Raw genomic sequence first — 26,526 nt, 5'->3', positions numbered from 1 at the left:
ATACTAGAATTTCACTAGTTGTGAGTGTTTCTACTGGATCAGACACATTCTTGTCCACATGAGCAGAGGAGGGACTGAAACATGAGATATAGTGAAATATGGTCCTTTAAGGAAAGGCGTTAGGAGGCTTTCCAAAGCAGTTAAGGAAAGGCAAGGTTGAACAAGTCCATAGACAAGGAGATAGGAGGGACATTTTGGACGTACCCATGGTTTTTCTAATGCTAAGCTAGCATACCGTTGCCTAGCGACATGGTTCTTCCAACGCTAATGCTAAGCTAGTGTACCTTTGCCTGGCGACATGGTTCTTCTAACGCTAATGCTAAGCTAGTGTACCTTTGCCTAGCGACATGGTTCTTCTAACGCTAATGCTAAGCTAGTGTACCTTTGTCTAGCGACATGGTTCTTCTAACGCTAATGCTAAGCTAGTGTACCTTTGCCTAGCGACATGGTTCTTCTAACGCTAATGCTAAGCTAGCGTACCTTTGTCCAGCGACCTCTCCGGAGCCTGGTTCTTCTTACGTGCTAGTGTTAGCTCGACGGTTCGTCCGGCCTGCTTCATCACCTCCAGCACTTCCTGGTTGGTCAGACCATGGAGGCTCACGCCGTCCAGCTGGGAAGTAGACTCAAAATCTGGATTGAACTAGACTAAACTGGTTTTGGATTAGTTAAGCTTGGTTTCATACCGGATTAGACTGGTCTAATCCAAGAGCAGAATGAAGGTTACTCACTGCAATGAGTCGGTCGTGGACCCGGACGTTCCCGCTATGGTCAGCGGCGCTGCCAGGAACCACGTGTTTGACAAACACACCCACCGCATCTGAGGATGGACAGGAAGTGAGCAGAAATATGCATAGGAGGAGGGCGGGGCCTGGAGGTGTTTGCTCTCATCAGCCACCAGGAGGAGAACCAAATTCAACTGATTTCCCCAGATTAAGGCGGTTTAATAGCAGATTAAGCCATAATCTCACCCTGGCTGGTCAGCGGGTTGTACCCAACAATAGAGACTCCGAGACTCTGTCCATGGCTCCGGGTCAAAGCCACCTGCTCGATCTGGTAGCCCTCCAGGTTCGGCTGCAACAAGACGCCTCAATGGTTAACGGTCAGGGGCGGGGTCTCTGTTGAAAGGGGGGTGGGGTCTGTATTGACTCACCGCCTGGCCAGCTCGGCGCAGGGAAGGTAGGACGGTGACAGGGGAGGAGTCCGGGCGGGGCGGGGGAAGGGGCGGGGCCAGCTGCAACCTCTGACCCCGGGGGCTGCGTCCAATCAACAGGGTCACGAGACCACCGCACGCCTGAAGCACGCCAACCACCTGTCCACTGCTTAAGCCGTCAGTGGGTGTCGCCCCGATACGCAGGATGTGGTCGCCGGTCTGGAGACGCCCGTCCTGATTGGATGATGAGATAAAACTGATTTGAAATGATTAGTGACTGCCAACTAAGAAATAGTGGCTACCAAATATCAACTATTGGCAACCAACTAGTGGCTACCAACTACTGACTAGTGACTGCCAACTAGAGACTACCAACTATTGACTATTGGCTACCAACTAGTGGCTGCCAACTATTGACTATTGGCTACCAACTTGTGCTGCCAACTACTGACTGGTGACTGCCAACTAGTGGCTACCAACTATCGACTATTGGCTACCAACTACTGGTTACCGACTAGTGATTACCAATGAGTAGCCAGTGGTTTCCGACGAGTGGCCAGTGGCTACCGACTAGTGACTACCGACTAGTGGCCAGTGGCTACCGACTACCAACCAGTAGCTACCGACGAGCGATTAGTGGCTATTGACGAGTGCAGTAATTCTTAAACATTGGGCCATGAGCGCCACCTGGAGGGCCGCAAAAAAATGTCTGTTTCCGCCTGTGGGCCACAGGTTAACAATTGACCAAAGATGTTACTCTGTCATCCATCAGAATCGTTACAGAACCGCATCCCACCACTGGTGGCGTTATTGTGACAGGCAGTTGTGTAACAACAACAAACTCCAAGCAGAAGAAGACTCTCGGTAAGCAGAGCATTTAGCCTGGAGTGAAAGTTTATTAAAGAAAGCGATGGAAGTATTCCAAAAGAAGAAAATAAAGATTAAAGTGGTACCAACCCCCCCAAAAAGGCAAACATTTTGCGCAGGTACAGACCGAACTTTATTAAGTACAGATTTGTGAATAGAGGTAATGAGGCAATTCCAGGAGCGCAGTGTGTTGAGTGTGGGCTAACGCTATCAAATGAAGTACTAAAGCCTTCAAAACTAAAGCTTCATCTTGAAACCAAACATCCAACGCTCGAGAGAAAGCCGGTGGCATTTTTCAAGAGGAAAGAAACTGGGCTACAGAGGCAGAAAAGGTCTGTCGTATCACTGACAAACAATTCTAAATATGCTTTGAAAGCCAGCGAGCTCGTAGCCAGACATGTGGCACAGAGTAAGAGAGCGTTGACCAGGGTGGAGGACGTGGTTCTGCCTGCTGCGGTGGAGAGGCTGAGAAGCTGCTGAACATCCCGCTGTCAAACCACACTGAGTATGGCACACATGAACTCACACATACAGCAGCAGCTTCTAGAAAGAACAAACAGTAGCTAGTTTTCTCTTTGCAACTAGACCAGCCCACTGACGTCCCGGATGCTGCACTCCTGCTGGCTTTCGTTGGCCATCACTGGGACAGCAGTTTGCATGAAGACATACTGTTTAGTGGAGAGATGCCAAAACGAACACTGGCTCAGGAAGGTTTCCGCTGCAGAGATGACCATTGCAATGGCCTGGACTGGACTGCAGAACACTGTGGGCTGGGCAGTGACGGTGCAGTGTCACTGACTGGCAGAACAGTGTGGGGTGTGCAGTGATGATGCAGCGTCAGTTACAGGTAGGACTGTGGGGTGTGCAGTGACGGTGCAGCGTCAGTTACAGGCAGAACGAACGACAATATTGCTGTTTTGATACCATTTTTCCACTAAAATTATTATAATAATGGTATAATAATGCAGGTACACCTTTTTAAAGATAAATAAAACTTTTATTTCTTAAGAATATTGAAAATTGGAATTGTAGTATGAAAAAAGACATTGTAGATATCCAAAATAAATCATCAAAACAACCAAAAACAATAAATAGAATGGACTGTCAGTCTCTGTTCACAAAAAATGCACTTGAATAAAAGCGACACACAACTGAAACAGTAAATAAAGTATAAAGTCTCTGTAAATGAAATTGCACTTCAATATATATTAAACATGAGGCTCAGACATTAAGATATTTAACAGGCAAAACTGCCAATCCAGTTACGACCTTTGTAAACAAAAAGTGCACTTGAATAAAAACCACACAACCAAAACCAACATATAAAATGACCCTGTTGCTGATAAGAAAAAAACAAAAGTTATATCTTTAAAACTTCAGAATAACTTAATTAATTCCTGGAGAAAATATTTAGCAAAGCAGCACAAACAGCAAATTTTCCAGCACTACAGCATGAGAAATGATTGGGACTATTTTCAGGGAGCTTAGCGTGGAGTAGGACACAGCTTCACAGAGGTGTGAATCGCCTGCTACAGCCTGGAGGAGCTGCTGTTCATTGTTTATATATCAGAGCCATTCTCCTCTGAGAGCTGGCGTTTTAAAACGGTGACGTCTGGCGGCAGAGCGCCTCCCTGTACAACGGCTTTGCTAACATCCACGTCGATGCGTTGTGGTGTTTTGAGCGTAAAATACATCCAAACTGCCATGTTGTCATGAAAAGTTAGATAGCTGCGATGCTAGCTTCCCGAGCATTCTCGTTGGCCGCAAACTGTGGAATGGATTTCCTGACTCTTTTACTCCGCGAAATAAATGAAAAATTCGGACATAAGACCGATTTTAAGAGGACATAAATGAGACCAAGGGCATTTTTATCGGTCATTTTTAATGACTGCCTGTCCGACATATCACTGCTCGACTCTATGGGACTCTCCTGCTGCACTCCAGGTGCGCCAGGTCAGGCCCCGCCTCCTCACACGAGAGTGACTGACAGAAGGGTTCACTCCTCATTACGCTAAAGAACCCAGAGGAGTCAGTTGAGATGGATGCAGCCAAGTTAACTCATTATCCAGTGTCTTTGGTAAATGAAAAATTATAGAGCCTGGCAAACTTATCAAGCTCATTTTTTGATATCGTGCAATTAATTGATTTAATGATCATCGCGACAGGCCAAGGTGTGCAGTGACACTGCAGCATCAGTGACTAGCAGGAATCACGGCATCATCAGGCACGTATTGGATTGTTCACCAGAAAACAAATGGACCCACGGTTTCCTCCACCGTGGAAAAAGAGATCAGCAGAGTTCAACCAGGTGATGGATGTACCTTCAGTAAAGATAATGTTGTGAACTCTGGACGTTCTGCCAAGCTTTGTGAAGACACAGAAGCAGATCATGTCCAGCTGCTCCCTCACAGTGAGTAGAGATGGGCCTCAAGCCTTTGTCTGGAATAAAGAATGAGGTCTTCTTTCAATAATCGCGGTGCTGAAGAAGTCTCCCGTCACCAGCCTGAATGAGTACCGTCCGGTGGCCCTCACCCTGGTAATCATGAAGTGCTTCGAGAGGCGAGTTCTACAGCACATTAAGGACTATTTCCCCCAAGATCTCGACTCCTCCCAGTTCACATAGCGGGCGAACTGATCCACTGAAGCACATCACTGTAGCTCGGCACCACCTGGAGCAACAGCAGAGCTACGTCCGGATGCTCTTTGTGGATTACAGTTCTGCCTTTAATACAATAATACCGGAAATCCTCATTACAAAACTGCACACTCTTGCCCCCCCCCCCCCCCCTCCCCACATGTACCTGGAGTAAGGACTTTCCAACCGGCCCCAGACTGTGAGACTTGCCCCCACCTCTCCTCCGCCTGCACACTGAGTACCGGCTCCCCACAGGGCTGTGTGCTGCCTCGACACCTACGACTGCAGTCCGACCCACAACAACCTCATAGTGAAGTTTGCGGACGACACTACGGTGGTCGGACTCATCTGGAAGGGGGGCGAGGCAGCCTACAGAGCGGAGGTCCGGAAGCTGGCAGACTGGTGCTCAGAGAACAACCTTGCTCTGAACACCAAGAAAACTAAGGAGGTCATCGTCGACTTCAGGAAACAGCACAGACCTAGCTCCCTCTCTACATCAACGGCGAGTGTGTGGAGAGGGTCCACACCTTCCGGCGTCCTCATCTCCAACAACACCTCCTGGACAGAGAACATCACTGCAATCACTAAGAAGGCTCAGCAGTGGCTGCACTTCCTGAGAGTCCTCAAGAAGTACAACCTGGACTCCAACCTGCTGCTGACCTTCTACCACTCATCCATTGAGAGCCTGCTGACAATCTGTACCACAGCATGGTATGGCAGCTGCACGGTTGCAGACAGGGAGAGGCTCCAGAGAGTGGTAAAGGCAGCACAGAGGATCGTCGGCTGCCCTCTCCCCTCCCTGATGGACAGTTACACCTCCCACTGCCTCAGCAGAGCTATGAACATCAAGGACAGCTCCCACCCTGTTTGACCTGTTTGACCTGCTGCCCTCGGGAAGGCGCTACAGGGTCATCAGGTCTGAGACAAACAGACTCAAGAACAGTTTTTTTCCCCAAAGCCATAACCACTGTGAACTCTCATAGGCACTGACTTTACAGTCTAGCATCTCTCTGTGTGCTTTCCTTTCATTACGTTCCATACCCACCTAATGTGAACACAACTGGTCTGTGCAATACTTTTGTGAACACATCTGCATTTAGTGTATATAACTGGACTGTCTGTGCAATACTTTATAATGTGCAATATAATTATTATTGTTCTCAGGACTGGACTGTGCACTTTACCTCCTTTACACCCCCACCCTCCTTCTTGCACTATTTTCCTTTCTATGTTTTTTACATATTCTGCACTTTTTATTCTTAACATGTTCTCACATATTCTGTACTGCACTGTTACTGGAGTTGTTTTTAATCTCATTGTACCTGGTATGGTGACAATAAAAGGCATTCTAATTCTCATATGCTTTGAGGCCACTTCTTTTTGTGTATAATTCTCTTTTCTCACCGAGAGAAAATCTGCTCTTGCACATTACAATGTCGAGACCAAGTTCACACCTAAACTGGCCTGGATCGTCCCTCTTCAAGGGAGGAAGAGTAAAGCCCGTTTCCACTGCACAAAAAGTGCGGGGATAGACCGGTTTAGTCCGTTCCAGTTCACATTTCCACCGCAGGAATGCGGAAACAACCACTCCAAAGGCGGTCGCTTTTCCTCTTCCCCTCCATCAGGGTACCAGGACCATGGAAGGGGTCTGAGTTTGAGGAGCCGTCTGCTGATTGGTCAGTGATTTACTACACCCTCAATATTTTAATGTGTCGGCTGGATGAATCCTCTGTCAGTGTGGTCAGCTTTGCACTGGTGGTTTTTTGCTTTTTTCCCCCTTTTTTCTTTTCTTTGCTGGTCAACTTTAGTGTTGACGTGGGGCTTGGGACTTTGCATTGCGTTGGAGCTTCTCTGCATCGCGTCCGCCGTCCGTCCCCACGGTGTAGCGGCACTGACCGCGGTTGAACAGAACGCTGACCGTCTCTGCATCGCGTTTGAACAGAAACCACAGACCCACGGCGCTCCCATGGCGGCGCTCCGTGGATGTGTGGTTTCTGTTCAAATGCGATGCAGAGGCGGTCAGCGTTCTGTTCAACCGCGGTCAGTGGCGCTACATCGTGGGGACGGACCGCCGACACGATGCAGAGAAGCTCGGAGCTCAGAGCCTCCTTGTTCCGGCGCGGAGCTGCAGGAGCGCGATCAGCACCGGAGTGGAGTGGCTGCTCCTGCGTTTGAGCAGAAAGCTAAAGGCTCCCTTGTCTGTGCCTCAGCCAACCGGGACGCTCGGGTGCAGGGCAAGTCTCCGGAGCGTTCGCTCTCTCAGAACAAACAAGGAAGTTGCGGCTGCAAAAAATAACAGTTAACTAAACAAGTGCAAAGTGGAAGATGCAAACAACAACAGAGGATTCATAAGATCTGGATCTGCAGCCAAGCTGAGACGACTGGTGTAACGTCACATATCTGCGGAGCTCTTAAGCCCCGCCCACTTTTTAAGTTCCTCTCTGTGGGGTAAACAGGTACCGGAGCCGAGCTCTGGTTTTGCTTTGGCGTACTGCTCCGTTCCGTGCCCACACTTTTGGGAAACGGGGAAACGGGGCTTAACATGCTTATTGTTGCAGACAAAGTTGAAGTTTTCAAGAGGAACCTTGCTTTGTGGACGAAGGGGCCCAGGAAAAGAGGATGGACATGTTTCCACTTTGGTCTGACATGTTGGAAAACTCCCCTCAGGTAAAGATCAGCGACTGTGTCAGCACCTCACGACTGGCAGACATTTGATGAATGCTTCCCTGAGGATCCCAGAGAGGGACAGATGTAGATGTTGGAGCCATTTTCTGTGGATTCTACTGAAAGTGATGCTGCTTTGCCATCACATCTGGAATTCCATCTTGTCTTCCGGCTCTCGGCGAAGGCGGATGCTTCTCTCTTCTCTCCCCTCCCCCTCGTCTTCCCAGCTTGCTGCTCCCGTCCTGTACTGTCTCATGTCAGAGATTGTCAAGAGACTCTCTTCACTCCCCATCAGAATTTAACCTGAACCATGGAATTGATCAGCTGGTCTCTCAATGCGATCGACCAAATTTTTACGACACGACGATCAGCAAAGGAGAGCCTGCATGTCCTGATGGGACGTTTGCAGCCGGATACATGCTGGATTCCTGGGGTTCCTGGAGGTTCCTGGAGGTCCCTGGGTTTGGCCATTCTTTCCATGGAGGAAGTGGAGGACCTCTACATATTGGGATTCATAATAGCAGGTATGCTGCTGATTGGAGCTGGAGGCTTTCTGATCTATCACAAAGTTGAGAAGACGCTAGCAGCTGCATTGGGAAGGCTGCCTATCGTCACTGAGGGACTGTGCCGAGCTTTGAACGCTCAGACTCATGTGATAAACCAACTCAAGAGTACGACTCTTGAACGTTTACGCGAAATTGGATCGATCTTGGATCGATCTCGTTTGGGAAGCTAAAATCTTGCCACAATTGGAGCAGCATGGAAACCAGAGACACTCGAGGTCGAAAGATAAAGATGAATCGCCTGAACGAAAACAAACCTAATCTACATTTCGGACTCCCAGACACCCAGTCGCCAAGGCTGTGTTTCGTATTCAACTCTCCTGGATGTGAGTGTGGAACGAAGGCTCTGCCCCCCCCACCCCTTCCTCCACTTCCTCCCACCCTCCCCTTCCCTGATACTTTGGCCCACTGGAATTCACCAGTACCTTTTACTGCCTTTCCCAATTACAGACTGTGCTCCTTAGAACACAGTCTGCATTCTGCCTTTTTTTCCCCTCCTCTCCTCACCTCATGTTGTCCTTCTTTCCCCCAAACTCTCTATGCAATTTCGTTGTACCTGTTACAATGACAATAGAGACGATTCTGATTCTGGAAGTTTCCACCGACAGCACTTTAAAGTTGCAGTGGGACAAATTGGACCTGGGCTCCTTCTGGATTGCCGTTTCAAAGCAGTACCCAGGTCCAGCACTGAGGGCTGCTACACTGGAGGCTACCAGAGAGTGAGCCTTTCCCCACAGAACAAATTGCCAGCGACTCGTGGCTACCAACTCCTGACTACTGGCTACGGACGAGCAACTACCGACTCCTGACAAGTGGCTACCAATTAATAGCTACCAACTAGTGACTAATGACTCCTGACTAGTGGCTACCAACTAGTGGCTATCGACTAGCGACAACCAACTAGAGACTAGCAAGAAGGGACTACTTACTAGCAACTAGTGGCCACCAATTAGGAGCCACCGATGAGTGGCCACGGACTAGCAGTTACCGACTAGTGAATACCGACCCCTGCCCAGTGGTCACCGACTCCTGACTAGTGGCCACCGACTACCAACTAGTAGCTGCCAACTTTGGCAACCGACTAGTGATTACCAAACAATGACTACCAACTCCTGACTAGTAGCTACCGACTGACAACTAGTGGCCACCGACTAGGGACTACCAAGAAGTGACTATTTACTAGCGACTAGTCGCCACTGACAAGCGGGTACCAACTATTGAATACCGACCCCTGACTAGTGGCCACCGAATTCCGACTAGTGGCTACCAAGAAGTAGCTACTGACTAGTGGCTACCAACTACCAACTAGTAGCTACAAACTAATGGCCACAGACTAGCAGCTACCGACTCTTGACTACTGGCCATCGACTGCCGCTTTGTAGCTACCAATGAGTGGCTATCAACTAGCGGTTGCCGACTATCAACTAGTAGTTACCATCTAGTGGCTACCGACTAGCGGTTACGACTAGTGGCTGACAACTACCAACTACTAGCTACCAACTAGTACTAGCAACCGACTAGTGGCTACCGAACAGTGACTACCAACTCCTGACTAGTAGCTACCAACTCCTGACTAGTAGCTACCAACTAGTGGCTACCGACTGACAACTAGTGGCCACTGCCCAGCGACTAGTGGCTACCAACTAGTGGGTAACAACCAGCGACTACCGACTACCAAGTAGTAGCTGCCGACTAGCGATGACCGACGAGGGACTACCAAGAAGTGACTACTTACTAGCGACTTGTGGCCACTGACTAGCAGCTGCCAACTAGTGGCCATGGACTAGCAACTATCAGCGAGTGAATACCGACCCTTGACTAGTGGCCACTGACTTCCGACAAGTGGATACCAAGTAGTAGCTAACAACTAGTGGCTACGAACTAGTAGCTACTGACGAGTGGCTACCAACTAGCAACTACTGGCTAGTGGCTACCAACTAGTAGCTACCAACTATTGGCTACCAATTAGAGGCCATGGACTAGCAGGTAGCAACGTGTGGCTATCGATTAGTGGCTACCAACTACCAGCAATGAGCTACCAACTATTGGCTACCGACTAGTGGCCACAGACGAGCAGCTGCCGACTAGTGAATATCGACTCCTGACTGCTAGCCACCGACTCCCGACTAGTGACTACCAACTAGTAGCTACCGACTAGTGGCTACTAACTACCAACTAGTAGCTAGCTACCAACTATTGGCCACGGACGAACAGCTACCGACGAGTGGCTACCGACTAGTGGCTACCGCCTACCAACTAGTAGGTACCAACTATTGGCAACCGACTCATGGCTACTGAATAGCGACTACCAACTCTTAACTAGTGGCCACCGACTAGCGACTAACGACTAGTGGCTACCAACTAACGACTAGTGTCCACTGATAATCGACTCGTGGTTACTGACTAGTAGCTGCCAACTAGCAACTACCGACTCCTGGCTAGTGGCTACCGACTAGCGACTAGTGGCTACCAACTAACAACTAGTAGATACCAACCAGTGACTAGTGGATACCAACCAGCGACTACCGACTACCAACTACCAAAGAGTGGCTACCGACAAGAGACAACCAACAATTGATGAGTGGCTACTGACTAGTGACTACTGACTCCTAACTCGTGGCTACCAACTAGTGACTAGTGCTAACTGACGAGCAGCAAGCGACTAGTAGCTAGTGCCCACTGACCCTGTGCGCCACGCTGTCCTCCACGACAGTCCGGACAACCACTCCGCCACTCTTGGAGCCCACGATGCCGAAGCCCAAACCAGAGCCGTCGTTCCTCAGCTGGATCTCCTCCATGTGGCCCCATTGGCTCCGCTGGGGGCCCAACTGGTCCCGCTGGTGGCCCAACTGGTCCCGCTGGTGGCCCAAATGGTCCTGCCTGTGGCCCAACTGGTCCTGAGTTTCAATGTTCCCACAGGAAAGGTATCAGTGAATGCAACTCAGCTCTAGTTTAAACTGGTAAAAGCTGGTTTAAACTAGATGTTTACACTGGTAAAAACTAGGTTCAACTGATAAAAACTAGGTCCAACTTGTAGATATAGAGACAAATGGTTTTACACACACATATGTACTGTACAGCATTTCCTCACCGTGGCGGTGGCACCAGTGGGCGGAGCCGCTGATGGGCTAAGCTCCGCTTCCAGCGGTTGGCAGTTGGCCCACTCATTGCCAGAGGGCGTGTCTTGGCCGAGGGTGGGCGGGGCCAGGACCAGATGACCCCTCCTGAAGTCGGAGTTTGGAGGCAGGGAGGCTAACTACAGAGGAAACTAATGCTTTAGCATCATGACTAGCTGCAGAGGGAGCTAACGCATCAGCATCAAGACTCTCTGCAGAGGAGGCTAACGCGTTAGCATCAAGGTCACCTATAGAGGAAGCTAATGTTATTTAGCATTGAGACTAGCTACAGAGGAAGCTAACATGTTAGCTAGCATCAGGATAGAGCTAATGAAGGTAAACATGTTTATATAAAAATTATTTTTAGCCTAGCATTTAGCATCGTGCTGTAGAGGACACAAACAGGCTGCACAATTGTGTGTGTGTGTGTGTGTGTGTGTGTGTGTGTGTGTGTGTGTGTGTGTGTGTGTGTGTGTGTGTGTGTGTGTGTGTGTGTGTGTGTGTGTGTGTGTGTGTGTGTGTGTGTGTGTGTGTGTGTGTGTGTGTGTGTGTCACCTGCTGGACAGAGTGCTGCAGAGCAATGACATCAGCAAGCAGCGGACTGCTGAGCGTGTGCAGCAGCGACCCCAGCAGGCTGACGTGAGTCCACTCTTCTCTCTGTAGCAGCTTGGACTGGAGACGCTGCAGTGCTGCAACTGCTTCCACGTGATCTGTACCAAGCATTAGCATGTTGGCATTAACTGTATGAGACATTAGCATGTTACCACTGCCACCTGATAGGTACCAAACATTAGCATGTCAGCATTAACTGTATGCATGTTTGCACTGCCACCTGATCGGTACCAAACATTAGCATGTTAGCATTAACTGTATGAGACATTAGCATGTAAGCACATCCACCTGATCTGTACTGGACATTAGCGAGTTGGCATGTTAGCATGGTTGAGGCTACATCCTTTAAAGGTCTTTGTTTTTTAGCCTAACAGTTGAAAATTGCATGTTCACATAGTAAAATAGTCTGGAGGGATGGTAGCATGTTAGCATTGTAGGCCTTAACGCAGAGAAACCATCTTCACAAGTTAGCTTGTTAGCATATAGAGGCGAACTTACTTTAAACCTCTTTGTTAGCACACCAGTTGATAATTACAAAAACGCGAGTACTTTTGCATGTGACCTCCACATGACCTGTATAAGATAGCATGTTAGTATGCTCAAGGCTAATGCAGGAAAAACATCCTTATTTGTTTGCACAAAAGTTGCTCATTTCAAAATCCCAGGTGTTGGCTGTGTGTTAGCATGTTAGTGGCGCGGCTAGTACCTGGAGGAACGTGTTCAAACATGGCCGCTGCTCAGTGAGTCAGTGAGGATCTGAACAAACACATAACCTGGATAAGAGAAAACCAGAGTTAATCCTGAAATTACCCAGAGAACTCATCCTAAAGTTACCTGGATAAGAGAAAACCAGAGTTAATCCTGAAGTTACTTGGATAAGAGAAAACTCAGCAACATAGTACAGACCTCTGGTATGTTAATCCAGATAGCAGAGATATCCTGGTGTGTTAATTTACGTAACTGACATATCCTGGTATGTTAATCCAGAAAACAGAGATATCCTGGTATGTTAATCCAGGTAACAGAGATATCCTGGTATGTTAATCCAGATAACAGAGATATCCTGGTATGTTAATCCAGGTGACAGAGATATCCTGGTATGTTAATCCAGGTAACAGAGATACCCTGGTATGTTAATCCAGGTAACAGATATATCCTGGTATGTTAATCCAGGTAACAGAGATACCCTGGTATGTTAATCCAGGTAAGAGATACCCTGGTGTGTTAATCCAGATAACAGGTATCCTGGCATGTAAATCTAGGTAACATATATATCCATTATGTAATCTAGGTAACAGAGATATCCTGGTATGTTAAACCAGTTAACAGAGATATCTAATCCAGGTAACAGCGACATCCTGGTATGTTAATCCAGGTTAACATAGATATCCTGGTATATTAATCTAGGTGACAGAGATATCCTGACATGTTAACCTAGGTTAACATAGATATCCTGGTATGTTAAGCCAGGTAGCAGATATCCCGGTATGTTAATCCAGGTGACAGAGATATCCTGGTATGTTAACCCAGGTAACATAGATATCCTGGTATGTTAATCCAGGTAACAGAGATATCCTGGTATGTTGATCCAGATAACAGATATCCTGGTATGTTAATCCAGGTAGCAGATATCCTGGTTTGTTAATCCAGGTAGCATAGATATCCTGACATGTCAACCCAGGTAACAGAGATATCCTGGTATGTTAATCCAGGTAACATAGATATCCTGACATGTTAACCCAGGAAACATAGATATCTTGGTATGTTAATGCAGGTAGCAGATATCCCGGTATGTTAATCCAGGGAACAGATATCAGATATCCTGGTATGTTAATCCAGATAACAGACATCCTTGTATGTTAATCCAGGTAGCAGATATCCTGGTATGTTAATCCAGGTAACAGAGATATCCTGACATGTTAACCCAGGTAACAGAGAGATCCTGGTATGTTAATCCAGGTAACAGAGATATCCTGGTATGTTAATCCAGGTAACATAGATATCCTGACATGTTAACCCAGGTAACAGAGACATCCTGGTATGTTAATCCAGGTAACATAGATATCCTGACATGTTAACCCAGGTAACAGAGACATCCTGGTATGTTAATCCAGGTAACAGAGATATCCTGGTATGTTAATCCAGGTAACATAGATATCCTGACATGTTAACCCAGGTAACAGAGACATCCTGGTATGTTAATCCAGGTGACAGGTGAAAAACACAAACCGTTTATGAGCAGAAAGAGACTCGAGACGCAAACAGCAGGTGGTGAAAAACACCCTGTTTATAAATAAACATGTTCTAGTTACCAAACAAAGAGTAAAGTGCTTGTTGTCGCCTCACCTGAGAAACCCGGAAGTGAACAGGGAGGGGGAGTACTCCGTTCGTGGCGATGACTCACGCAGCGCGTGACAGGTGCGCCGACAACTTTTCAAACTCGGAACTGGAAGCGAAGCGGGAGCTGGCGGCTAACAGGCTAACGGTACAACGTCTTCCGGGTTGGTATGTCCCCCAGAGCTGTCCAGTGTAGGCATAGATATAATAAAGAGTAGTCCCTGCATTGACCGCTACTCCCTATTGGCGCTGGCGAGCGGTGGCGCCGCCATCTTGGCCCGGTCGTCCGCCCCACTCAGTCTAGTCTGCTTGACAGGAGCAATAAAGAGACTTGAATCAACCAGAACTCGCTGAATACTGAACTGATCTTCACCTGGTTTTCTTTCCTGCAAACATTATACATGTAGTTCTGATACTGGACACATGGTTTTGGTGTATTTTAATGTTCATAGTGGAATAAACAATAACGGAATATGATCTGTGATAGGTCATTTATAAAACACAACATACGCAAACACGCACGCACACACACACACACACACACACACACACACACACACACACACGCACACATACACACACACACACACACACACACACACACACACACACACACACACACACACACACACACACACACACACACACACACACAAAGTAAAAGCAGATTTTGTACTGCCCATCCATTTTAACAAGTTGAAAAGTACAATGAATACATTGTAAACCCATATACAACATACAACACAATAGGCAAGTTATCCATCAGGACAAAATCTAGATTTTGTTTTTTTTATGAATTCATTTCAGGCATATAGCACTTCACATGTGTACAATCACATCATTTACCAACATCCATATAGTCACACACACACACACACACATATATATATATATATATATATATATATAAAACCCTTATTAAGCCTGGACCTTCAGCGTGCACTGACACGGTTCGCAGCCGAGTGTGAAGCAGCTGGGATGAAGATCAGCACCTCTAAATCCCAGGCCATGGTTCTCCACCAGAACAAGGTGTCTTGCCCCCTCCAGGTTGGTGGAGTGCCCTTGTCACAGGTGGAGGAGATCAAGTATCTCGGGGTCTTGTTCACGAGTGGGGGGAAGATGGAGCGTGAGATCGACAGGCGGATCGATGCAACGTCTGCAGTTATGTGGTCGTTGTATCGGTCCGTCGTGGTGAAGAAGGAGCTGAGCCAAAAAGCGAAGCTCTCGATTTACTGCTTGATCTTCGTTCCTACCCTCACCTATGGTCATGAACTATGGGTCATGTCCGAAAGAACCAGATCCCGGATACAAGCGGCTGAATTGAGCTTCCTCCGTAGGGTGGCTGGGCGTCACCCTTAGAGATAGGGTGAGGAGCTCAGTCACCCTTAGAGATAGGGTGAGGAGCTCAGTCACCCTTAGAGATAGGGGGAGGAGCTCAGTCACCCTTAGAGACAATAATATAATAAATTCCAAGGTAATGGATTTGGGGGGATAACAAAGACTAAATCACAGGAATATGGACTGGAAAACCTGTATTTCAATACCCCTATGCCTATTGGTAATGTCTCCCCCGGCTACTCCTGAGACCTAGAATAGATTTCAGTTTAATAGAATTAAAGAAAGAATGGGAAAAGAGTAGGATAGGATATCCATCAAGTCATTATATTAAACATAAATATTATAATCATCTCGAGATCTATACAGATGGATCTAAGGATGAAAATGATCGAGTAGGCACAGGAGTATTTATAGCCTTAATAAATATTAATATTAGAAATAGGATTCCTGGTAAGACGCTGGTTTATACAACAGAAATGATGCAATCATTGTGTGACTACAGTGGGTAGAAGAAGTCCTGACAGAGTAGTGTAGATTCAATGGCCGTCCTGTTAACTCTACAATCTACATTATCAAACAGGGAAGACTTAAAGATGGAAATTCAGCAAACTTTATTTAGACTTGAAAGGATTGGGTGGAAGTAGACTTTGCTGGGTACCTGCCATGTTGGAATAAAAGGTAATTAGTGAGCAGATGAAATAATCAACAAAGCAACCAGACTACCAATTATTATAGACATAACTTTTGGTAAAAGAGAAGGTAAGGCAATACTCAAAAAAGAAATAATGACAAATGGCTGGACAGATGGGACAGGGACAGATGGGATGGGACAGATTGGACAGGGACAGATGGGACGGGGACATATGGGACAGGGACAGATGGGGCAGGGACAGATGGGACGGGGACAGATGGGACATGGACAGATGGGACGGGCATAGATGGGACAGGGACAGATTGGACAGGGACAGATGGGATGGGGACAGATAAACATAGCACTGTCGGAAATATAGGGGAGAGAGGACAGAAGTAATGCAAAAGATAGCGGAGGCAGGTAGAGTATGGCAGGTAGAGTGTGGAGCCTTGAGGGTATCCTGGGAACAACAGGAAAGGGGGTACAGGACACACAGAAAGCTTTAGTGGAGTACTTGAAGGAGACAAGATTATATTGTAGAATTTAAGGTTAGTTGAGTTTATTTATTTATTTATTTATTTATAAACTTCTATTTAGTAAATAAGTAGCAGTTAAGTGAAACGCATTTACATACTCCGGGACAGTCGGTAGCGCTATGCACCGAATAAGTCATGGTTGCAACCTGCCAATAAAGCAAAAGAGGAAGAAGAAGAAAACGAAGAAGAAGAAGAAGAATCCAAGATGGAGACATCCGTGTCCGTGATGAGGATGCTGCTGCTCGGTGTCCCCCTGCTACTGCTGGAGCTGCGTCTTGCCTGGAGCGAAGAGGCCGAGAACTGCGACTTGCTCCGGCTCGGACAATATCCTTTAAGCTGGGAGGAGGCCGAAGGGGAGCCGGGGAGAGAGCCTGAGGTAGCTAATGGGGCTAAAGTAGCTACGACTGGGCTAATGGATCGATAACCAGGCTAAAGCAATTGAAGCTATAACCGGGCTCGTAGGGCTAATGGAGCTTTAACCGAGCTGACGTTCGTGGAGCTATAACCGAGCTAAAGCTAGTGGAGCTATAACCGGGATAATGGGGCTAATGGAGCTATAACCGAGCTAAAGTTAATGGAGCTGCAACCGGTCTAAAGCTAATGAAGCTATAACATGGCTAACGGGGGCTAATGGAGCTATAACCGGGCTAAAACTAATGAAGCTATTACCGGGCTAAAGCTAATGAAGCTAGAACCGGGTTAATGGTTTTTAATGATATCCTCGTGGCGGTTGACGGCGGTGACCATGTGGTCCTTGTCCTGCTGGACCTGACTGCAGCGTTCGACACTGTGGACTAGTGATGATCAAATTTGAACGAATCGTTCAAAACCCGCGAGTCACTTTACTGAACGGTGACTCACGAGTTTTCACGTTCATTAACTCGTTCACTGAGTCATTTTTGCTACAGCCTCCTTGTAGCTGGGCCGCTAAGCACAGCAGCTTCCGGCTCCTGACATTCACATGCGGCAGTTTCAGCACACTCGAGTCAGCTTGTCGGTGTAGTTCAGCACGAATGACCGACTCACCTCCCCTCAATCGTTCAGCTCACATGCCCGAGTCAGCTCGCTCCAATCGTTCAGCTCACATGACCGACTCACCTCCCTTCAATCGTTCAGCTCACATGACCGACTCACCTCCCTTCAATCGTTCAGCGCACATGACCGACTCCCCTCGAAACTCGAAAGAGTCGTTCACTGAATCGGTCAGTAGCACTTCCGCTGTATCGTTCACCTCATGAGCGGTGAGTCCTCCCCCCCTCCCTCACCTGAAAATCTGCAGCGGCGCTCCGCTCAGAAAGTTTCTGAGTGACAGCGGAGAAGAAAAAAAAATACATTGTTTGTTTCACAAAGCTTGAAGAAATAAATACACAATAAATTATGTTAAAAATACGACTTTGTTGCCTTCAATGCTGTCCCCTATAAGTAGTTTCACCCTTTATAAATCACATTATTTATTAATAGAAGTAAAACTATTTTGGAGAGTTGTGAGAAGAAAATCAAAATGCTGGAAGTGAAAGGTTTCCTATCTGAGCAACTCCTTCCCTGAACGGCCGACCTTCTTGTGTGGTGGAGATCTGGTGCCCCAGTGTTCAAAAACACAGTGGAGGTTATGAAAACCAAACTGTGCATCGTGGAAACATCAGTGCCTTCAGAACGGATCTTTTCCATTTACTTTGGAAGATTGTTTACGAGATTTGCACTAATTCATAATTTGTGAAACGCCTTCATTTACATTTTGCACATAGTTATTTTATTCGTATTTATTCATTTAAGTGTAAGTTCCAGTTTCTGTTTACTTTCTATTCCAAATTTTCGTTTTTGACGTTTCAATTGTGATGTTTCACATTTACCTTTGAGGTTGTGACAGAAAAAAAAATCAACATTTGCATTTTAAGAATTTTTTATCTTTCTGTCTTTTTTCTGCTAAAAGCAGCTTGTAGCTGTAGCGCTAGCTGCTAAGCACAGCAGCTTCCGGCTCCTGACATTCACATGAGGCTTTCAGCACACGAGTCAGCTTGGAGGTGTGGTTCAGCACGAATGACCGACTCACATCCCTTCAATCGTTCAGCTCACATGACCGACTCACCTCGAAACTCGAAAGAGTCGTTCACTGAGTCGGTCAGTAGCACTTCCGCTGTGTCGTTCACCTCATGAGCGGTGAGCGGTGAGCCCTCCCCCCCTCCCTCACCTGAAAATCTCCGAGTGACGGCGGAGAAAAAAATAATACATTGTTTGTTTCACAAAGCTTGTAGAGATAAATACATGAATAATACATGGCTAAATACACAATAAACAATGTTAAAATACCACTGTAGCAGGTATTGTGTTACATTTAATATTGTCCCCTATAATTAGTTCTGCCCTATGAACGTCACATTATTTATTATTAGATTATTTATTAGATACTAGTAAAAAAAGAAAATCAGAATGTTGGAAGAAAAAAAAACTATAAAAACATATGTATACATTAATATATACTGCATATCTGCCATTCTGGATGCCAGGTATTTATTCAGTTTAATCATTTATCTAATTTATTTTCTGATTCAACTAAACCTCAAAAACAACACACATAATCTAGAATAAGGAGACCAGGACCACTAAAAACTAATGTGTACTTATTGTGTATTTTCCTCAGAAGTGTTTCATCATTTTACTATGAACACATGATTCTCCCCCTGGTTCATGTCGCAGTTCAGCTGAGCCTCCAGGTCCTGGAGCGGGTGGAAATAGTGCGCATGCGCAACTGAATCAAATGACTCAAATGACCGATTCACTTGGGTGAACGACTCAAAAACCCGTGAGTCCGTTCGAGGAGTCGGGTTTCTCATCACTACTGTGGACCACAATATGTTAGTATGTCGTCTGCAGCACCTAGTGGGCATTGGTGGTACTGCCCTAAACTGGGTCAGATCTTATCTTGGGGGAAGATCCTTGGTGGCTCTGAGTCCCACTCTGCGCCACTGTTATATGGTGTTCCACAGGGTTCTATTTTAGGGCCACTGCTCTTCTCCTTCTACCTGCTTCCCCTGGGCGCCATTCTGAGGAAACACGGCATCTCTTTTCACCTCTTGAAGACATCAAAACATGGATGTCGCTGAACTTTTTAAAATTCAACGAAAAAAAGACAGAAGTGATGGTGTTCGGCCCGAGCGCCACTAGTGAACCGCCCTCGGTCGATTTCGGCCCACTGAGACAATACATAAAGCCGTTAGTCTCCAACTTGGGCTTTAAAATGGACAGTGATTTTAAACTGGACGGCAGAGAGGGGCTATGGTGAAGTCCAGCTTCTTTCACCTGAGGCAGCTGGCGAAGGTAAAGCCCTTTCTTACACAGAGGCACCTAGAAGCAGTAATCCACGCTTTTATTACATCTGGGCTGGATTACTGCAACTCTCTTTATTGTGGAGTCACCAGTCTTCCCTCACCAACTCTCTTTATTGTGGAGTCAGCCAGTCTTCTCTCACCAACTCTCTTTATTGTGGAGTCAGCCAGTCTTCCCTCACCCCCCAGTTGGTGCAGAACGCTGCTGCTCGCCTCTTAACTGGAGCACATCACCCCCATACTGGCTTCCCTCCACTGGCTGCCTGTGCATTTTAGAGTCCGTTTTAAGATTCTTTTATTTGTTTTTAAATGGTCTGGCCCCGCCTTACCTCTCTGAGCTTCTTCATCCATACCTCCTGCTCGGGGCCTCAGGTCAGCTGACCGGCTGCTCCTGGAGGTACCGAGGTCCAAACAGAAGCTCAGAGGGGAAAGAGCCTTTTCCACTGCCGGTCCTCATCTCTGGAATGCCCCCCCCCCCCCCCCCCCCCCCCCCTCCCCCTCCCTCCCTGTTAGACAAGCCCCCTCACTGTCCATTTTTAAAACTTGTCTTAAAACACATTTTTATTCTTTGGCTTTTACCTCAGCGTGAGACTCTGCTCTGGTTTTAGTGCCTTCGGTTTTTTGTTGTTGTTTTAACCTTTTATGTTTTGTTTATTGTTTTAACATCTTATTGTTTTTATTGTTTTAGTGTTTTTATTTTGCGACTTATATTTTTATTTACAATGTACAGCACTTTGTTTCAGCTGCGGCTGCTTAAAAGCGCTTTATAAATAAAGTTGATTGAATGGGGTTACTGGAGCTATAACCAGGCTGAAGCTAATAGAGCTATAACCAGGCTGAAGCTAATAGAGCTATAACCAGGCTGAAGCTAATAGAGCTATAACCAGGCTGAAGCTAATAGAGCTATAACCAGACTGAAGCTAATGGAGCTATAACCAGGCTGAAGCTAATAGAGCTATAACCAGGCTGAAGCTAATAGAGCTATAACCAGGCTGAAGCTAATAGAGCTATAACCAGGCTGAAGCTAATAGAGCTATAACCAGACTGAAGCTAATAGAGCTATAACCAGACTGAAGCTAATGGAGCTATAACCAGGCTGAAGCTAATGGAGCTATAACCAGGCTGAAGCTAATGGAGCTATAACCAGGCTGAAGCTAATAGAGCTATAACCAGGCTGAAGCTAATGGAGCTATAACCAGGCTGAAGCTAATAGAGCTATAACCAGGCTGAAGCTAATAGAGCTATAACCAGGCTGAAGCTAATAGAGCTATAACCAGGCTGAAGCTAATAGAGCTATAACCAGGCTGAAGCTAATAGAGCTATAACCAGGCTGAAGCTAATGGAGCTATAACCAGGCTGAAGCTAATGGAGCTATAACCAGGCTGAAGCTAATAGAGCTATAACCAGTTCTCATCTGTAACCTGTATCTCATTACAATTAAAAGTGTCTTTGGCATAAATCATGACGCCTCCCTTGTAACCCTGTCGGTCTGTTCTGAACATGTTATAAGCAGGTAGTCCTGCTGAAGGCGAAGCTTCATGGAGTCATGAAGTCATGGAGCCATGTCTCAGATAGGCAGAGGAAGTCAATGTTTGAGTCAGTGAGAAGGTGATGGACCTGATCACTTCTTGTTAGAATACTTCGTAGAGTTAAGTGTGCACAAAGAATGCCTTTTGGTTTATGTGTTGAATCCCATATTCATCCCATAACGCTTTGAAGCACAATGAATTTCCGGTGTTTTAATATTGCAGGATTTGGCAGCCTCCTGTTTCTTTTATTGGCAATGTTTGCATGTGGCTTTAAACTACCAGCTTCCACATCAGCCGACAGACCTCCACCTAGCTAACAGAAACAGAGGCCCAGCTAGCAGTGGTGGAGGCCCAGCTAGCAGTGGTGGAGGCCCAGGTATCAGTGATGGAGGCCCAGCTAGCAGTGGTGGAGGCCCAGCTAGCAGTGGTGGAGGTCCAGCTAGCAGTGGTGGAGGCCCAGCTAGCAGTGGTGGAGGTCCAGCTAGCAGTGGTGGAGGCCCAGCTAGCAGTGGTGGAGGTCCAGGTATCAGTGGTGGAGGCCCAGGTATCAGTGGTGGAGGCCCAGCTAGCAGTGGTGGAGGCCCAGCTAGCAGTGGTGGAGGTCCAGCTAGCAGTGGTGGAGGTCCAGGTATCAGTGGTGGAGGCCCAGCTAGCAGTGGTGGAGGCCCAGCTAGCAGTGGTGGAGGTCCAGGTATCAGTGGTGGAGGCCCAGCTAGCAGTGATGGAGGCCCAGCTAGCAGTGGTGGAGGCCCAGCTAGCAGAGGTGGAGGTCCAGCTAGCAGAGGTGGAGGTCCAGCTAGCAGTGGTGGAGGCCCAGCTAGCAGAGGTGGAGGCCCAGCTAGCAGAGGTGGAGGTCCAGCTGTGAAGTGTAAATTTAAAGGTTATTATATCAATATTTTAACAGCCTGGTCACTCAGGATGAAACTGGACTGTATGTGGTCCCTGAAGTGCATTAAATCTTATTCAATAATTATCTTGTATACATCTTATATACATGTGTCTATATGTATTTATACTGTATACATCTTTGTATTGGTTCAGTTATTTACTTTTAAATACTTATAACATATTTAATGTTTGGTTCTTTCAATATCAACTGGTCTTACAATTTGAAATGGTTTTTTTTAACCAATTCCATTCATCGGAAAAAATAATCGACCAATTAATCAATTATTAAAATAATCTTTAGTTGCAGACCTAGCACACACCCGTTTCCGTGGAGAAGAATTGTATGCAGTGTTTCAACGGAGGCGCAACGTTTTCAAAAAGTTGTTTCCCTGACTTCGTTGACGTATCGCTGCAACGAGCCAAAGATCGACGAGAACACGCAAGAACCCGAAAACTGCAGAGATGCTACGGCCTGGGGTCAGTGTGTGGTTTTTGTGTTTAGTTTAGTGTGTGTGTATTTTCAGTTTTTTGTGTGTATATGCAGTTTCTGTGTGCGTGAAGTTTTGTGATTTTGTTTGTGTGTCTGTTTTCCTTTGTGTGTGTTTGGGTTTGTTGCCACAAGTGACGAATGAAGAAAAAAAACCCTGTATAATCTGTGTGTGTGTGTGTGTGTGTGTGTGTGTGTGTGTGTGTGTGTGTGTGTGTGTGTGTGTGGTGTGTGTGTGTGTAGTGGAGTGTCTCCCAGCTCCAAACATCAGCTGTCGCCTTGCCAACGGTTCAGAGTTCAAGTTCAGCGGCGACGAAGTCGGTTTCAACAAGACGGTGCCATGTCGTAATGTGTGAGTACACACACACACACACGCACACACACACACACAGTGCTGCTGATGTTTTGTGTGTGTGTTGCAGGAGTGTGTACTCGTACAAAGTTGCGGTGGCGTTGTCGTTGTTCCTCGGCTGGTTGGGAGCTGATCGCTTCTACCTGGGATACCCTGCTCTAGGTACACACTCCTGACTGCATGCTGGCACTGTGTGTGTGTGTGTGTGTGTGTGTGTGTGTGTGTGTGTGTGTGTGTGTGTGTGTGTGTGTGTGTGTGTGTGTGTGTTGGGCTTGGGCGCTATCCACATTTTGATTCCGCATGTTACCATGCTATATGGTATTACCGTGACTAATTAAAAATGATGACGTAAGCCTCAGGTGGCGTCACCAAACTGTTGACTTGTGCCTTCACCTTTCAGAAAGTGAATACCAAACACTATTACTGAAACAATAACAACAGAACATGCATAATAATATTAACAATAACATAAACAACAATTGCAGCTTATAAAAAAGTGCAAATACAACAGTCAAACAGCATTAAATTACCACGTTTAATCAGAACAGTTTTCTGAATCAAATCAATTAAATCAAGTCACAGCCGTTCAGGCTGTTTTTTAATTTTGCACTTTTTTGTAAGTTGCTCTTTGTTGTTAAAAGTTGTTCAAACTTTGTGAGCTGGTGGCACAGACACACAGCTACTTTCAGGCCAGTGGGGAAGACGGCTGGCAGCGTTCCACCAGAGCTGGGTCCTCGTCTCCTTCAATGACACACTGCAAACAGCAGGCTGGTATTTCATTACCTAGGACCTCCTGCTGCTTTTTGCAGGAGGTTCCCAGAGACATGTTTGTTCCTGGGGGTTCAGGTTGGGCCTCTTCCTCTTCGGTTCTGACGGCCACTGCTGCTGCTGCTGCTTGCCCCTCTAAGGCCACAATCTCAGCCTGTAGTTCAGCCTTGATTCAGTCTCACATCCTCCACCGTCACCAGGCTGGAGGAAAATGTACTCTTGCATTCATTTGCACACTGAATCAGATTCATACTTGGCCTCCAGCGTTTTAGAATGGCAGTTTTGATCGACTTTGTTCGTCGATGTCATTTTGTGACAGCCAACACATTGTCCCTGCAGAGCTGGATGTGGGGAGGAGAGAGGAACTGGTCACTTCATTTCCCCTGACCAAACACCAGTGAAGTCACTGACTGTTTCAGTGCAGCGCTCACAGCTTTCAAGACGTCCGTGTCCTGCCAGTGCAGGACAGGTTGCTTCTTCTGTCATGGGACAGAAGGAGCTGGATGGCTGGGGCCTGCTCCAGGATGTGCTCCACTAGTGCTCCTTTGACACCCAGGGAGTGGTACAGTCCTGCTGACGGCTGAAGGAATACATGAAGAACTCAGTAACTAACAAATGAGCTCATTATCTTTCCATTGTATTGTTAGTGACGTCATCTAACGTTAACAGGTTGAGATCTTCACATATACATGTATGCTTACCGTTCTGAGCCTCTGCTCTGGGAGTCCCAACCCCACTTGCTTAGAGGAGAGGGGAAAACCTATAAAGAAGTGCAGACAACGATAGGCTGTTCAGCTACAATGATATCAAACTCTTTAAAATGGCAGCCAAAACCAGAAAGGCGAGGAAGAAAAAGAAAAACGACTATTCGAATGGATGGGAGAATAACCACAATGGCCAAGGCTCAGCCAATGACCAGCTCCAGGAGGATCAAAGAAGATCAAAGATTGCCTGTGAGTACTGGAACAATCAGACCACGTCTATGTGAAGCCAAGCTACCAGCAAGACACCCCGCAAAGTCCCATTGCTAAAAAAAGCACATGTGCTGAAGCGGCTACAGTTTGCAAAAGAACACATTGACTGTCCTAAAGAGAAATGGCAGAACACTTTGTGGACTGATTGTTCTTTCTGGGTCTCAGTCTGTCAGACGTCCTCAAACACTGAATTGAAGCCCCAGAACACAGTGAAGACGGTGAAGCGCCATGACATGGGGATGTTTGTCGTACGATGGTGTTGGTCCTACTGGTCACGTACCAGGGATCATGGATCAGTTTGAATACATCAGAATACTGGAAGAAGTCGTGTTGCCGTATGCTGAAGAGGAAATGTCCTTGACATGGGGGTTTCAACAAGACCATGACCCCAAACACACCAGCAAGGGAGCAAAATCCTGGTTCCAGACAGACAGAATTCAAGTCATGCAGTGGCCAGTACAATCCGGACCTCAATCCCAGAGAAAACTTGTGGGCTGACATGAAAAATGCTGTTCATGAGGCCAAACCAGGAAATGCAGAGGAATTGTGGAATGTAGTCCAATTGTCCTGGGCTGCAGTACCTGTTGACTGGAGCCAGAAGCTGGTCGACTCCATGTACCACACATGAAGCAGTTATCAGAAGCCCTGGTTATGCAACTCAATATTAGTTTATTATTCTCAAGAAAGTTGAATCTTCAAGCATCTCTTGGTTTATACAGTACATTTTTTAGTTGGTAAAGAAAGATGTCAACACTGCTATTTTTTTTAACATTATATTTCTTGACTTTCTGTAAAATATGATCAAATTCAATTACTTGTAAAAAAAAGTGTGCAGTGTCCCGAATGCATTTGTGTTTATTAAAATACAATTTATTTGAAGGATTTTGAGGTTTTCTCACCTTTTTAAACACACTGCTATTATTATGAACATAACTAAGTGCTACTGGACATGGAATCAATTTCAGGCATTAAATGACTTGTTTAATATTTAATACATATCTCCTATACAAGTGCATTGCATTTTTTCATGATGGTATTGAAACTGATACCGTTGCTCTTTTTAACACCGGCAGTGTACGGTATTACTGTAGTACCGCCCAAGCCCAGTGTGTGTGTGTGCACGTGTAGTTTGGCCAGTTTGTGTAGCTTTGTGTAGCTTTGTGCAAGTTGTGTGGTATATTTGTCTATAGTGTTGCGTGTGTACTTTCAACACAAAACTTCAAAATAAAGGACATGTGTGTGTAGGTCTGTTGAAGTTCTGTACGGTGGGCTTCTGTGGAATTGGAACGTTGATCGACTTTGTGCTCATCACCATGCAGGTCAGTACGTTACCACGGCAACAGTCCGCCTGTTGTCACACAACCTCACTACCAGGAAGTAGCTTGCTTTCTGGCGAACAAACTGTGTACTTGGCGGTGTGTGTTTTGTGTAGATTGTGGGTCCCTCCGACGGCTCGTCCTACATCATTGATTTCTACGGAGCTCGACTGAACCGACTGAACATCGACAACCAGACTTACAGGAAGACACACAACCTGTAGTACACACTTCCTGTAAGTACACACACTGTCAGCCAGTAAGACCTGAAGCACTTCCGGGCTGAAACAAAGCCGACGCACCATTTTAACACCAAGTCGTCGTTTGTGTTCCAGGTCCACCTTTGTCCTGATGGTTTTTTTTATTTTGGGAATCCATTGTAAATAAATGTTTTTTTTTCAGAAGTAATCTGATTGCTGTGGTTGTGTACTTTAATACGC

General features: G+C 46.4%; 2 protein-coding genes across 3 annotated transcripts in view; one reads left to right on the top strand and one right to left on the bottom strand.

The window, feature by feature from the left end:
* The window catches only part of patj (PATJ crumbs cell polarity complex component), a 58,070-nt gene extending 43,978 nt beyond the window's left edge, over positions 1-14,092 (bottom strand). Inside the window, exons 1-9 of one of the 2 annotated variants that reach the window (XM_080506438.1) lie at positions 13,954-14,092; positions 12,314-12,380; positions 11,551-11,705; positions 10,971-11,135; positions 10,564-10,776; positions 1,151-1,384; positions 969-1,071; positions 729-817; positions 481-610 (exon numbers count right to left, since the gene is read on the bottom strand). In XM_080506438.1, coding sequence (XP_080362564.1) covers positions 481-610; positions 729-817; positions 969-1,071; positions 1,151-1,384; positions 10,564-10,776; positions 10,971-11,135; positions 11,551-11,705; positions 12,314-12,335 — 1,111 coding nt within the window. In that variant the 5' untranslated portion in view covers positions 12,336-12,380; positions 13,954-14,092. The remainder of the gene's footprint in view (positions 1-480; positions 611-728; positions 818-968; positions 1,072-1,150; positions 1,385-10,563; positions 10,777-10,970; positions 11,136-11,550; positions 11,706-12,313; positions 12,381-13,953) is intronic. The other variant, XM_080506439.1, reaches the window with a different exon arrangement.
* A 2,553-nt stretch (positions 14,093-16,645) lies between these two features.
* On the top strand, positions 16,646-26,499 carry tm2d1 (TM2 domain containing 1). The gene is made up of 7 exons (XM_080505882.1): positions 16,646-16,773; positions 22,593-22,666; positions 22,920-23,028; positions 23,099-23,190; positions 26,016-26,089; positions 26,203-26,322; positions 26,422-26,499. Exons 1-6 carry the CDS (start codon positions 16,655-16,657, stop codon positions 26,308-26,310), a joined length of 576 nt encoding a protein of 191 aa, XP_080362008.1. The 5' UTR covers positions 16,646-16,654; the 3' UTR covers positions 26,311-26,322; positions 26,422-26,499.
* The last annotated feature ends 27 nt before the right edge of the window (positions 26,500-26,526 follow it).

Source organism: Blennius ocellaris (assembly GCF_963422515.1).
Source record: "Blennius ocellaris genome assembly, chromosome: 12".
Classification (NCBI taxonomy): Eukaryota; Metazoa; Chordata; class Actinopteri; order Blenniiformes; family Blenniidae; genus Blennius; species Blennius ocellaris.
Note: the sequence above shows the minus strand (reverse complement) of the source record. Positions and strands in the feature narration are given on the sequence as shown.

Bases quoted from the DNA above. Each gene is read 5' to 3' on its own strand.
- tm2d1 (XM_080505882.1), top strand. From the start codon at position 16,655: ATGGAGACATCCGTGTCCGTGATGAGGATGCTGCTGCTCGGTGTCCCC. The intron at 16,774-22,592 runs ATATCCTTTAAG...GACTTCGTTGAC, and splicing joins GACTTGCTCCGGCTCGGACA to GTATCGCTGCAACGAGCCAA. The intron at 23,029-23,098 runs GTGAGTACACAC...TGTGTGTTGCAG, and splicing joins ACGGTGCCATGTCGTAATGT to GAGTGTGTACTCGTACAAAG.